This window comes from Mus caroli, chromosome 19 (assembly GCF_900094665.2).
Source record: "Mus caroli chromosome 19, CAROLI_EIJ_v1.1, whole genome shotgun sequence".
Lineage (NCBI taxonomy): Eukaryota > Metazoa > Chordata > Mammalia > Rodentia > Muridae > Mus > Mus caroli.
This window is the reverse complement of record NC_034588.1, coordinates 936,490-950,385: the sequence shown is the minus strand read 5'-3', so window position 1 is coordinate 950,385 and position 13,896 is coordinate 936,490. Positions and strand designations below refer to the sequence as shown.

Here is a 13,896-nt window from a genome sequence, read left to right as displayed (position 1 = left end):
TGTAGGAAGCTGCCTCCAACATGGGGTGAGGTGAACACCGTAAGTTTGGGGGTTGAATCCTAAGAGGTCATCCCATCATCTCTTGCAACTGCATTTGAGGGAGAAATGGAGGTGCAGAGGGGCCTTGGCCTGCTCCAGGCCATCTGTGCACAGAGCTGGACTCACACTTTGCTCTACTTTCAGGATGGACCCAAGCCCTCTTTGGGTAATCCATCTCCCACTTAACATAATAACGTCCCATGGGTCCCAGCTCCCTCCCCCTCTTACTGTGCTTCTTGGGTAAACTTGCATGACTGGATGTGCTAACTGCAAGACAGAATGGAGGATTGGAAAGCTCCATACTAGACTCACAACCCAGGAGTGGGACAGGGAACAGACCCTAGAAGAGTTTGTCTGCAAGGATTACAGCCCAGGGAAGCCCTTCAGGATCTTAAGTGTCAGGTTGGAGGGAGTCTGGGCGAGCATCCTGTTCCTTATCCTTCCCCAGTCCAGTGTACTACAGGTTTCTGGCATTGAGCGAGAAAACAGGAGAGTGATCGCTCTAAAGTATCCTTTCTCCTTCTAGTATACATGACCTCATATACACTAGAATAGCATCTTAACACCCAGTATGTCAGGAACAGAGCAGGTCAATCAGCAGCCGTCTCCTTTGCTTCCAGGGAGCCTCGCCTTCTGTCTCCTGTTGAGACAGCCTGGCTGCTCAGGCAGGGGACAGGGGAGGAAGTGGAGGATGCTTTAAGATCTCACCCAGTCCTCGGTAGGGTGGGAGGATATCTTGAGAAGAAGAAACAGGAAGCACTGGGGATTTGCTTGTTTGCTTGCTTGCTTGCTTGCTTGTTTTTGAGACAGGGTTTCTCTGTGTAGCTCTGGCTGCCCAGGAACTCACTCACTCTGTAGATCCCTCTGCCTCTCCTGGGATTAAATTAGTGCCCCACCAGGCCTGGTTTAACCCAGGGCTTTTGAATGTTAGACATGTGTTCTACTCAGAGATACATTCCAGCCCTTTATTTTTTCTTACATCTATTATTAGTGTGTGTGTGTGTGATTGGCAGCCCTTGCGTGGAGTACTTGTGGACATCAGTGGGCAGCTTTCGGGGGCTCTTCCCCTGCTGTGCCGGCTGTTGGCTGCAGAGCTCCTGTCCTCAGGCCTGCATAGAAGCAGCATATGCCCATCCTCCACCGGCCTGGCTCGCCTTGAACTTTCTCTGTCATCTCAGTAGGCCTTAAATTTTCAATCTTTCCACCCAAGCCCTCCAAGAACCTGAGATTACAAACCTGTGCGAACATGAGCTAAGTATGGGAGAGTAGAGTTATCAGGAGACGGTGCTGTGGGCAGAGGTGGAGGGTGGAGTAGCCTGGCTTAACTGTGCTACATACTTAACTTTGTCCTTTCCTTTCCTTTCCTTTCCTTTCCTTTCCTTTCCTTTCCTTTCCTTTCCTTTCCTTTCCTTTCCTTTCCTTTCCTTTCCTTTCCTTCTAAAAAGATGTATTTCTTTTATTTATATGGGTGCTCTATCTGTACACCTGCATGCCAGAAGAGGGCATCAGATCACCATGTGGTTGCTGAGAATTGAACTCAGGTCCTCTGGAAGAGCAGCCAGTGCTCTTAACCACTGAGCCATCTCTCTAGGCCCTCCTTTTGCTATTTTTTTTTTTTTTTTTGAGACAGGGTCTTGCTATATAGCCCAGGCTGGCCTCTCAAGTTCTCGAGTCGCTAGTGGTGGGATTATAGGCATGAGCCACCATACCTGGCTCAACACCTATTTATTGATGGGTGGGAAGTACACAGAGCAACAAACAAAACAGAAGCAGTTCCTGCCCACATGCAGCAGGCACAACAGCAGGGAGCACAAATATTAAACAGAGGAAACTGAGATGCACCATGGCTCAAAGCCTAGGGTTTTCTCTGCTGAGGGAACCTTTGCTGTTGAGCCCAGGAAGAGAAGTCAGCATGGGAGAAGCAGGCTACAGCCTTGGAAGCAGCCAGAGTGGCCGCTAAGGGCCTGGCAGGGCTATGGAGATAGGTGATCCTGTGGGGTAGGAGACAGTGAAGACCTATGTGGGACCTGGATATTCAAAGTTCCAGATCAAGAGACTAGACTTTGGCCAGGAGAGTTAAGCCCTCTGGTGGGGCAGATCACTGAGGACTGTGTCTGAACAGTGAAAGGAGGACAGTGGAGACAGAAGGAGGGCCACTTTGCCATCTGTTTGGGAAATGAAGCAGCCAGAATCCACCGAAGACATGAGCAGGTGAGAAGGAGAGGATGCTGGTAACCCGCTAACTCCCAGTCTAACAGAGAACTGGACACCTCTGCGTTGTCTGCAGGTTGCCTTGGATGTGGAAAGGGAAAGCCGCCTCCTCCCTGGAGGCTCTAAGAAAGAAGCACTTAGGGAGGGAGAGGAGCCTAGAAAAACAAAGAGGGGCTAGGTAACAAACACACCCTCCCCATTGCCCACAGGCCCGCAGGGGGATGGGCAAGGGTTGCTCTAGGCATTTGAACTAACCTCCCAGAGCAAGGTGAATGCATCCCAGCTGAAAATCTTCATCCTTTCACACTGTCTGGGTAATTGGTAAAATGTACATAAACCAAACCCCGTGTAGTGCTTAAGCCTTCCCAGGGCTTCCCAGTTCATCCCTTCAGCTCTGACTCCCCACCCCTTACCGCACAAGGCTCAGGACACCCCATTCACCCATATTCGCCTACCCCATTGTGCTTCTGCTTCTGCCCCTCCTTCTGACAAGTCCATCCTTCCACCCTTTTCTGTCCCAGAACCTTCTCATTTTTCCGTGTATTTACGAAGGTCAGGGAAGGATCCTGAAAGCAAAATGAACAGCCCCTTCTCATCGCTGTTGAAGTGAGTTACGTTTTTTGAGGGGAGCTGGTGGTTGCTGCCACAACAGAATCCCCAGCCCAGATTGAGCGCGGACTATTTTGATTTGACCCTGTAACCCCACACACTAAAGTTAGCGACCCGGGAGGGTCTACACTTCCCACGTTAGGGCTCTGGTCCAGAGCTCGATCCTTGGTGCAGACACCTTGCTCCTCCATCTAATATGTCCTTCACCACGTATGCCCAGTGCAGCCCAGTGGAGCTGTAGAGCTCTGCAGGGTGTGCAGGGCTCCGGTTCCGGTGGGAGAATCAGACCTGAGGAAGGACGAAGAGCTCGCCCTCCGCAGTCACGTGATCCAGGCTACACCCAATGAACCGATTAGATCACGTGACACCGAGCCAAGGAACGTTTTTCTCACGTGACGGAGAAACCCCTCGTGGACCAATAAGGAAGCGGAGGCCAGGCCGGCAGCGGGGAGGGGACGGTGCGCGGGAAGGGAACTTTAGGCATTCGTAGTAGCTGCTGGGACTCATTATAAGTCCTATCCCGTCCCGGTTCGTGTGCAAAACAGGCTCGATTTTAGTGCTTATGTACTATGAAGTGCCTGATCACCGGGGGTAACGTGAAGGGTAAGTTTGGACCTACCTTGTAGCAGACCACGTGAGCAAGCCCCAGCAGTCCCCCTAACCACTTTCTGTTCTCCTCCCCGCAGTGCTGGGCAAGGCTGTCCATTCGCTATCCCGAATCGGGGACGAGCTCTATCTGGAACCCTTGAAGGACGGGGTAAGAGACTGGGACGCAGGGATGGGGGCGGATTCAGTGGTGAATGGGGAGCCTAGGCTTGGTGTTCATTCGGCCTTACAGGGATGGTGGACAGATATTCCGGCGCAGTTTATTATCTCTTGGGTTGTTCGGACATCAGCTTGGGCCCAGTCTTCTGAGGCTGCATGTCTATACAGAGGGCACTTGCTCTTCCTAGAACGCCTAGTGGCAGGCAAGGCAAGCATGGTAGACCCTGGGCCGCGGGAGACTGTCTTGCTACACAGAAGGGGAAAGGGAGGTTCAGTAGTGATGGAAGAGAAGTGCTGCAGAATGAAAACGCAGGCTACCGGGGTGGGCCTGCCATTGCGCCTGACTTTTGTTTTGTCTGCTTTTTGTGTCTCAGCTCTCCCTACGGACTGTGAACTCGTCCCGTTCTGCCTATGCCTGCTTCCTTTTTGCCCCACTCTTCTTCCAGCAGTACCAGGCGGCTTCCCCTGGTCAGGACCTGCTGCGCTGTAAGATCCTGATGAAGGTAAGGACCACCTGAAGCAGCTCCACAGCTGTGTCTCTGTGCCAGGTACTCAGTAAATGATAACTAGGGAGTTAGTCTCATACGGGAGCTATTCCATGCAAGATGCAGTGAGGTAAAGATGTTTAGACCCTAGAGGGCTATCTAAGAGCTTTGGAGAGGGTGGTGACATTCAAGTTGGTCAAAAGGTCAGTGGCCCTTCCCAGCAAAGGGAACAGCATGGGCAAGGCAGCATGGGAGTGTGCAGACACCACAGCTTTGTGGGGCCAGTGATGGGCCAGGGCCTACATGGGATGTAGAGCTGGGCCATGAAAGCAGTGTGCCAGGCTGATGTCCTACCCTGCCCAGGCCTTCCTGTCCGTCTTCCGCTCTCTGGCAACTGTGGAGAAGTCTGTGGAGACGTGCTGTATCTCCCTCAGTGGCAGCCACAGCCACCTGGTGGTCCAGCTCCACTGCAAGTATGGTGAGCAAGCGGCCTGCCCCAAGAGTTCCTCTGTGGGTGTGGGGGCAGTGGCAGTGGAGGTTGTCAAGCCCTGAGACTGTTTCCCTTATCCAGGGGTCACGAAGACACACAACCTCTCCTTCCAGGACTGTGAGTCCCTGCAGGCTGTCTTTGACTCAGCCTCGTGCCCTCACTTACTGCGCACCCCAGCACGGTAAGCACCCCTGCTTCAAACTTCGCCTGAGTCTCTCCTACCTTTAGGGCTTTAATGTCATTCTAGGAATGCTCCATTTTCAGTGGGTCTGGCTAGCCTATGCCTGTCATCGTAGCAGTTCTTAGATTGAGGTAGGAAGATCAGAAGTTTCTAGGAAACTTCCCTGGGAAGGCCATTGAGTTTCTAGGTAGCCTAAGCAATGAGACTCTTTCTCAAAAAAAGGGTGCATGTGCTGGCGAGATAACTCAGTAAAATGGTTGATGTGCAAACATGAAGGCCTGGTTTTGAGTCCCACTTATATAAAAATGTGTATTAATTGGGTGGTAGTGGTGGTGGTGGTGCACGCCTTTAATCCCAGCATTTAGGAGTCAGAGGCAGGCAGATCTCTGTGAGGCCAGCCTGGTCTACAGAGCAAGTTCCAGGACAGGCAGGGCTACAGAGAGAAACCCTGTCTTTAAAAAAAAAAAAAAATATGTGCGTGTTGGGGGGGGGGGCGGGGGCGGGCAAAACCAAATCCCCAGATGCACAGCCCTGAGAAGCAGCATCACTGAGCACATCTTCTGGCTTCTGCCCGTGCATGTTCACAGTTCACACACAACACTGAGCACATCTTCTGGCTTCTGCCCGTGCATGTTCACAGTTCACACACAACACAAAAGCACCTTTGTCTTTGGGGGCAGAGGGACGGGGCTCGGTGTTTCTGTGTCAAGGCCACACAGCCCAGTACATATTTGGGCCCTTACCTTGCTCTTCAAAAGTAGAAGCTGCTGCCTCTCCGTCATTTCCACTGCCTGTGGGGTCCTGCCATCTGTGTCCCAGAGGCCTGCTCCAACTGCTTTGCTAGAGAGCCTATGACCTGCCTGCAGATCTCTTGTATGACCTGAAAAACCCTGAAGGCCTGTCCTTGACCCTCGTAATAGAGTTCAAAGCCCTCTGACCTCTCATTCTTCTGGTAGTATTCCCCCTTCTGGTGGCTTCTTGCTAATTGCCAGGGCTCTAAACTTTGGGCCAAAAGAAGAACCTGGGCAAGGAGGCTGGAGTGTAGGAGGGCTGCTGCACAGCCCACCAGTCAGCACCAAGACACAGCATGGCAAGGGGAATGTGCTTCCAGCAGAGACTAAGCTCACTCAAGATAAGCCCAGGATGCAGTGGGCTCTCCCCTGCCTGTGCTGGACACTGTTTGCATCCAAGTAGCCCAAGGTCCCATTCATTTCTCAGAACGAAAGTCCCTTCAGTTCCCAGAGTCTGCTTCCCCAGGCAGGGCCTGTTAATAGTGGCAAGAGTTCCTTTTTGGGGGGCTATTTTTTTCCCCCATAAATACTGGCAGTAGAACCCAGGGCCCTGTATTTGCTAGGGACTCTGTATCTCTGAGCTGAATTCCCAGCCCTGACTGCTCTCCTTCTCACGTACGGTTTCAAATAGAGAAGTCAGTACGATAGCTCAGTAGTTAAGGCCGTTGCTTTAAGCCTGCCCAGTTGAGTTGTCAGGTTTTAAATCCTCAGAACCTAAGTGGTAGAGTGGACCCAGTGGGCTGTTGTCAATCTCCACATGTGCACCAAGGCATCGCAACTGCACTTCTCTCCACAGGACACACACCCACACAAAATAATTTTTAAAAATTCAAATATAGATGCCAGCTGCCCCCACCCCCCACCCCATGCTAGGGACAGAACCCAAAGACTGTAGTCTTGAGGCAAAGCTAGGAGTTACTTTTCTGTAAATGTTCAGCAATGTTCCTTAGAGGTGGAAGCCAAGACCTGACTTGGTGGTCCACACCTTTAATCCCAGATCTTAGGAAGAAGAGGTAGGCAGATCTCTGAGTTCAAGGCCAGTCCAAGATAGACCCTGTCTCAAAAACCCACCAAACCTCTCCTGTTGCGTTTCTGTGTGTGGTGCAGGGTATTGCTGTCTACAAAGGGCGTTGTTAAGCCCCTGGGCTCGACAGCTAGCTTGGGTGTGGTAGTACACACCGGTGACCCCAGCTCTTTATTAAGAGTTAAGAGTCGGATTGTAGAGATGGCTCAGGAGTTAGGGCACTGACTGCTCTTCCAGAGGTCCTGAGTTCAGTTCCCAGCACCCACAACCATCTGTAATGGGATCTGATGCCCTCTTTGGGTGTGTTTGAAGACCGTTACAGTGTACTCATGTAAATAAAATAATTTTTTTAAAGTTAAGTTTGAAGTCAGCTAGGGCTACATATAAAAAACAACCCCCATCCCACAAAAAGTAGCTGGAACCAACAGCAGTGTCCCCCTATAGCCAACTTTCCTCCCCCACTGCTGTGCTCAGCTAGTGCTGCTCTTTGTCCCCAGCCTGTCCAATGTTGCCTGCTCCCCTCTGCTGTGTCTGGACTTCCATTGCCTTAAGCTTCTGACCAGGCAAGTAACATATAAGAGTGGACAAAGCGCCAGGCGTGGTGGCGCACGCCTTTAATCCCAGCACTCGGGAGGCAGAGGCAGGCGGACTTCTTAGTTCGAGGCCAGCCTGGTCTACAGAGTGAGTTCCAGGACAGCCAGGGCTACACAGAGAAACCCTGTCTTGAAAAGAGTGGACAAAGCATTTCATGCGCATCTGTCCTTGTCACAGGGTTCTGGCAGAGGCTGTTCTGTCCTTTCCCCTTGCATTGACTGAGGTGACACTGGGCATTGGCCGTGGCCGACGGGTCATCCTGCGCAGCTACCAGGAAGAGGAGGCAGGTGAGGGAGTTAGACCTGCCCCAGGAGGGAACAAGAGCTAGGAGTGAAGCCAGGGCTTGAGGACTTTAACTCTTCTTGTGTCTGCCACATAGATAGCACCAGCAAAGCCATGGTGACTGAGACCAGCATCGGGGACGAGGACTTCCAGCAGCTGCATGCCCCAGAAGGGATAGCTGTCACCTTCTGCCTCAAGGAATTTCGGGTGAGTTTGCTATGGCTGTCACCCGGTCTTTGAACCAAACACAGGCTCTCACTACCTGTTTCTTCCATCCCAGGGGCTCCTGAGCTTTGCAGAGTCAGCGAATTTGCCTCTTACTATCCACTTCGATGTTCCAGGCAGGTAATTCCAGGCTTTTAGACTGGGGGGAGGCAAGGCTCTGGGATGCCCAGAGCAGGACAACCTAGCTTAGCCTGGCCCTTTCTGTCACCCAGGCCAGTCATCTTTACCATTGAGGATTCCTTGCTGGATGCCCACTTTGTCTTGGCCACACTCTTAGAGCAAGACTCATGTTCCCAGGGCCCGTGTTCCCCCAAACCCCAGCAGCCAGTGCCTCAGAAGCAGGCACACAGGTAAGGGGCTCACTTCCTCACATTCCCTCCATTTCTGCACACTCAGGTTGAGCTTGCTACTTGTAGCTTCTGCACCTCCCCCATACATGCTTCCTGTCAGGCCCAGCCTCAACAGGGCTTCCAGCCTTAATGGTCAGCTGTACTGAGACCCCTCCCATCCATAGAGGCATCCCCAAGGTCCTGCTGGCTTCCTTCTCTGGCTGAGGCCTCCCCTCTGAGCCTCTTTCCAGAGAGAAAGGGCTGCTGGGAGGCAGGGAGCTGCCTGGTGCAGGGGAAGCAGGTGGCTGCGAGGGCAGGTGGGTTGGGAGGCTGGGCTCATGTAGTAGAAGCAGAGGAAGTTTGGTCTGGCGCTCGGCCCAGCACATCCCTGTGCTCTTGTGCTCTCCAGCTCCTGTCCCTTGGGAAGGTGAGGGGTTGGGCCCCACGTGGCCCTGTTCACAGGACTTGTTGCTTTCCTCCCCCAGCTGAGCTAAATTGGCCCCAGGATCCTCCCTCAGGCCCCTACCTGAACTCTGATCAAAAGGGTTCCAGTTCCACCCCCTCCCGGAAGCTCCCACTTAACCCCTGCATCCTATCCTCCCAGCCAAATCAGGAAGTAATAAAATCAAAAGCTCACCAGCAGTCTTGAGGCCTCAAGCCCTCCTCAGAGCCCTCCAAAGTGGGGTTTGCCTCTGTATCCCTTTTTTTCTCTGTACCTTGATATTATCTCTGCCTACAGCACACCCCACTTAGATGACTTTACCAGTGATGACATCGACTGTTACATGATTGCCATGGAAACCACTGGAGGCAATGAGGGCTCCGGGGCACAGCCTTCCACATCCCTCCCACCTGTCTCCCTGGCCTCCCATGACCTTGCCCCCACCTCAGAGGAGGAAGAGGAGGAAGCTGAGCCCAGTACAGTGCCTGGGACTCCCCCACCCAAGAAGGTAAAAGCTGGATATTGGGATAGGAAGGAGCTGAGGGAAGGAAGGAAGCAGCTTCCAAGACTAACTGGGCTTTCTCTATTCTCTTTCCAGTTTCGTTCACTGTTCTTTGGCTCCATCCTGGCCGATGTACACTCCCCCCAGGGTCCCAACCCTGTGCTGGCTGAAGATAGTGACGGTGAAGGGTGAATTTGAGAAACTAAAGTCTGTGTTCAAAGGCTTCCGGACCAGATGCAGGCCCGCCCACTGAGTTGGGCATCAGTCCCTAGACATGGACATGGAAAAAGCTCTATGCCAAGTGGGGTATGCCCCACTTGGCTGTCTGCTGCAGAACTGCCTAGGAACCATGCTTGGTCTGTATTCTATATTTATTCAGCCTATACCAATCATGTCTCTGTGGTGCCCACCGTCACCTGACAGATCCTTCATCCTTTACTTACTTTGAGGCTCTAGAATACGAATTCTGGCCAAAGCCAGAAACTTAGCTTCCTCAGTTTCTCCTGCCTCTAAAACAGAAAGGTCAGTATTGAACACCCTCTGCCAATCATGAACTCCCCAAAGGAACTGTTTCTCTTTCCTAACAGTTGGGCCTTGCCCTAGAATCCTAACAGCCTCTGGACCTGACTGTGTGTCACTGGGGTTGCCCTGGCTGGGCCCATGTTCAGCCACTCAGTCTGCCCTCCCAGGTGGCTTTGTACCAAAGAACTGCTGGCCCACTGTCTGGGACAAGAGAGACAGAGGCCATGGCGAGAATCCAGCTTTGACCTTTATTCAAGAGACCAGATGGGTTGCCCCAGGATCTGGCTGCCAGCCATGCAAGGCTGGAGACCCACAATCTGGTCTGCCATTGCCCTGAGCTGCAGCCTTGGCCCCAGGATTCCACTAGCAGCCACCACAGGTGCTGGTGGGAGGGAGCCCTGGGGGATTAGATGCTGCTATTGATTCTTTAAAAAATAAAGGAAAGACACTTAACGCTGTGTGTTCCCCGTGACGGGTGGGCTTGAGAGGCCAGTGTGACCCATGGCAGCATGATTTCTGTACAAATGATCCATCATCTGGGGCAGAAGGGCAGCACATGGAGGCTATTTCTTGGCTTTGGCAGAATTGCGCGGTGGAGTGATGGGCCGGCCTCCGGGGTTCAGGCCGCTGAACTGCCCATACTTGCCCTTATTCTTATCAGCGGGCTTGAGGATCTGGAAGAGAAAACATTCATCAGGGTCCTGGGGCTGAGCCAGGCATCTATCGGGCAGCCTTTCCCCCCATGCCCACCTGGAAGGAACACATGAGGGTCTCATCCACACTCATCATGGCACCAGCATTGTCAAACTCTCCACAGTAGTTGGGAGCTGAGAAGAGTGTCACCAACTGTCTCTTGGCAAAGAACTCATAGCCATCTTCTACAACCTGGGCCAGCACAGGAACAGTTTAGTCTGTAAGTTAGGCAGCTGCCCCCGCCCCTGCCCGCCCCAGGCCACCAGCCCACCTGATGTGCTCTGCAGATGAGGTCCAAGTCATGCTTGTGCAGGAACTTGGCTACCACCTCAGCCCCAAAGGTAAAGGAGACACCACGGTCATTCTCGCCCCAGCCTTGAACATCCTTGTCAGGGTCAGACCACAGGAGATCACACAGTAGGCCCTGGTCAGGCACATCTGTGGGCCGCATAATACGCCTAATCTGCTCCATGGATTGCAAGTCTGGAGACAGGCCTGGGGGTGGTGGAGTGGGAATAGTGTTCCTTAAACCAAAAGCAAGTACTGTCCTGTGCCCAGAAGCTGGGGGTGGGGGGTGGGGGGGGTGTCAGCTCCACTGTTCCCACCGCTAATCTTCTGGGCTCCTTTAAGTTCAGGGAGACAGAATCCATTACTTCCCCACTGGCTAACCCTAACCCTCTTTGTGGCCTTGGCTGTCCTGGAATTCACTTTATATGACACCACTACTTAGAAGTGCAGATAGCAGACCTCCCTGGGGGAGAGGATGAGTTGCCTACAGGATGCCTCATGCCACAACAGGAAAGAGTGCAACCAAACTGGTGGGTGGAACGCGCCTTTAATCCCATCACTTGGGAGTCAGAGACAGGCAGGAACTCTTGTGAGTTCCAGGCCAACCTGGTCTACAAAGTGAGTTCCAGGACTGTCAGGGTTTTACCCAGAAAGCCTGTCTCAAAAACAAACAGGGGTGTGGGTAATCTCCGCTAATAAGCGATATCCAAGATGAGATTCAAGGAGCGCTATTCCAGGGAACTGAGAAGAGTTCTGTTAACACCTTTACAAGGCCCCTAAGGATGTGGCCCAAGATCCCAAGCACAGCCCCACACGCACTCTTACCCCCGTGGCAGCAGAAGATCTTCTCATCCACAATGGCTGCAATGGGCAGGCAGTTGAAGCAGTCTGTGAACGTCTTCCACAGCTTGATGTTGTATCTTCTCTTGCCTGCGCAAAAGAAAGTGGCTCATGGGGAGGGCTCCCCCCAGCCCCAACCCCAGTCTAGGCTTCTGTGCACCCATCCACGGACAATGCTGAGAACAAAGATGGAAAGGCAAAGACAGCTTACGTCCTTCTCTTTGCTCATCTATCGTCCAAAATCTAACACCTATGTCCACAAGACCCTGAACCCTGACCCAACCTTGATGATGGTACCCACTCTGGTCTCATGGATGAGGCCAAACCAAGAGTGGGTCTGTTTTATTCATACAGGCATCCTAAATGTTTAGTAAAGAATGTACTAGAAGGGGGTGTCATCAGGCAGGGCTGTGGGGGAAGCTTTAGCAAACGGGCAGCTCTGCATGTACATCCATTCACCAGGCCCCTCCTGAGCGCCAAGGATGACAGACAACATGTTGCTGGGGCCCTACAGGGCTCATCATCAGGGGTCTTTAGACCAATGTAGGGGGCCGTGAAGAGCAGGGAAGGTAGGTTCTGCGCAGCCAGCAACATTCAAAGCACTTACATTCATCATAGAAGCCATAAATGCGGTTGATGCTGGCACACTCATGGTTCCCACGAAGTAGAAAGAAATTCTCCGGGTATCTGATCTTATAGGCCAGCAACAGGCAGATGGTCTCCAAAGACTGCTTGCCCCGATCTACATAATCCCCCAAGAAGAGGTAGTTGCTCTCTGGAGGGAAGCCACCATACTCAAACAGCCGTAGAAGGTCATAGTACTGGCCATGGATGTCACCTGGGAACCAGAGAAAACTAGGTAGGTGCAAGATGTAAACTTGACCCCAGGGCCAGCAATAGGCTAAAGGGTGGAGGAGCACGGTTAATGGGGCAGGAGTAGGGGCTATTTTCAGGAAGCAAAAGGGTTCTGTGCAAGGGCTTACCACAGATCTTGAGAGGCGCCTCAAGCTCCAGAAGAATGGGCTGGCTCAGGAAAATCTCCCGGGATTTGAGGCACAGACCACGGATCTCGTTCTCTGTCAGCTGCACGTTCTTCCCAGGCCGTGAGCCCTGCACTGAGTACGGAATAGGGTCTTGGGACCCTGACCTCGCAGACGGGACGAGGGTAGGTGTCGTGCCCCCCTAACAGGGGCAACTGTTGCAAGTGAGCCCCCACCCCCCGAAACCTTTGCGTCAGGCCTTCAAAGGCAAGATCCGACCCCTTAGCCACCCGGAGGGCCTCCAGAGAGACGCCTGTGCTCAGCAGCCTGTCAGCCGGAGCTTCCTCGCTTCGGCACCCCTTCCCAGCTAGCTTCGCAGGAGCCTCCGAGCGCGCTCCAAAGCCCAGGCGCCCGGGGGTGGGGGGGCTGCCGTGGCCATGGATCCTCACGGCCTGTCCCCGCCCAAGCGACGCTAGCCCCCGGGAGCGGCGGGCCCGCCCGCGCGCCACTTCCGGACGGCGAGGGGCCGGGGCTCGGCGCGAGCGCACCTTCCCTACCCCTGCCCACCTTCCAGCAGGCGCTCGATGATGGAGTCCAGGTTGAGCTTCTCGCTGTCGGACATGGCGGCGCCGCCGCTCCGGCCCACCAGCTCCGGGCCCTCTCCTGCCTCCCGCCCTCTTACAGCCTCCTTCCGGCCTGGCTCTCCTTCCGCCCTCCCCAGCCCGCCCCCGGCCCGCCGCCCCTCCTCTTCGGTCGACCGCCCCGCCCTGCCGCGTCCGTAGTTCCCCGCTCTCTAGCGCCTCCCCTGGACGGGAAGCACCGCAGCCCGAGAGGGCCTGGCAAGGGTGGTGAGCCGGGTTTGGTAGGGCGGGGTTGGGTCGGCTCCACCCTGGAGGACTCGCCCAGCCGCGATCTGATGAGTTAGGGCCGGAAGTACTGTAGAAATTGTTTTTCTCTTTCCAAGTCTCTTCCCACCCCAGCCCTGCGTGGGATTGTGGTATGAGCATGTTAATCGCTGACTTCTCAAACACTAAAGTAATTCCTCGAAGTGCAGAAAAAGAAACTAAGGCTTAATTTAATGATACTGAGAGTGGGCTCCAGACCTCCGGAGCCTCACATTCACCTCCATCTTTATGGCCAGACTCCGTGAACACCTGCTACTGAACTCTAAGCAATGTTTTGGCCCAGGTTGCCTTGGTGCCTGCTACGTCTATTTTTTTTTTCCATAAGTGATGTAATACTGTTGTATCTTATTCATGTTGTAAGTCCTTTGTAGAGTACCTGGACTTGTCTAGCATGTGCAAGGCCTGAGGTTCCAGCTCCGGCTCTGAAAGGAACATTGAAGTAGGCTTGGTGTCATAAACCTATAATTCCAGTGCCTGAAATTCCTGCACTCAGGAGTCTGGACACAGGAGGATCAGAAGTTCAGGGTCATCTCCTGTCTGGGCTACATAAGACCCTGTTCTCACACTACCCCTTCAACTCTCAAAACAAAACAAAAAACCCGGGGGCAGGGGATTGAAGAGGTGGGATGACATTAAAGGATAATTTTTTTTTTTTTTTTTTTTTTTTTTTTTTTTTTTTTTTTTTTTTTTTTTTTTTTT

The 13,896-nt window shown here is 53.1% G+C and overlaps 2 protein-coding genes and 1 long non-coding RNA gene across 3 annotated transcripts; 1 reads left to right on the top strand and 2 right to left on the bottom strand.

The window, feature by feature from the left end:
* Positions 1-1,691: 1,691 nt before the first annotated feature.
* LOC115029990 lies at positions 1,692-3,141 on the bottom strand. The gene is made up of 3 exons (XR_003835579.1): positions 2,706-3,141; positions 2,506-2,560; positions 1,692-2,405 (listed from the first exon to the last, which is right to left on the bottom strand). It is a non-coding gene; the product is annotated as an uncharacterized LOC115029990 (long non-coding RNA).
* Positions 3,142-3,308: 167 nt separating this feature from the next.
* Rad9a (RAD9 checkpoint clamp component A) lies at positions 3,309-9,944 on the top strand. Its single transcript, XM_021151773.1, has 11 exons — positions 3,309-3,462; positions 3,546-3,616; positions 3,999-4,127; positions 4,473-4,587; positions 4,681-4,780; positions 7,367-7,476; positions 7,569-7,678; positions 7,752-7,816; positions 7,909-8,046; positions 8,765-8,975; positions 9,066-9,944. The coding sequence occupies exons 1-11, from the start codon at positions 3,429-3,431 to the stop codon at positions 9,159-9,161; spliced, it is 1,179 nt and encodes a 392-aa protein (XP_021007432.1). The 5' UTR covers positions 3,309-3,428; the 3' UTR covers positions 9,162-9,944.
* Positions 9,721-12,999, bottom strand: Ppp1ca (protein phosphatase 1 catalytic subunit alpha). Its single transcript, XM_021151774.2, has 7 exons — positions 12,860-12,999; positions 12,296-12,427; positions 11,920-12,150; positions 11,298-11,402; positions 10,456-10,679; positions 10,242-10,376; positions 9,721-10,165 (listed from the first exon to the last, which is right to left on the bottom strand). The coding sequence occupies exons 1-7, from the start codon at positions 12,912-12,914 to the stop codon at positions 10,055-10,057; spliced, it is 993 nt and encodes a 330-aa protein (XP_021007433.1). The 5' UTR covers positions 12,915-12,999; the 3' UTR covers positions 9,721-10,054.
* Positions 13,000-13,896: the final 897 nt, after the last annotated feature.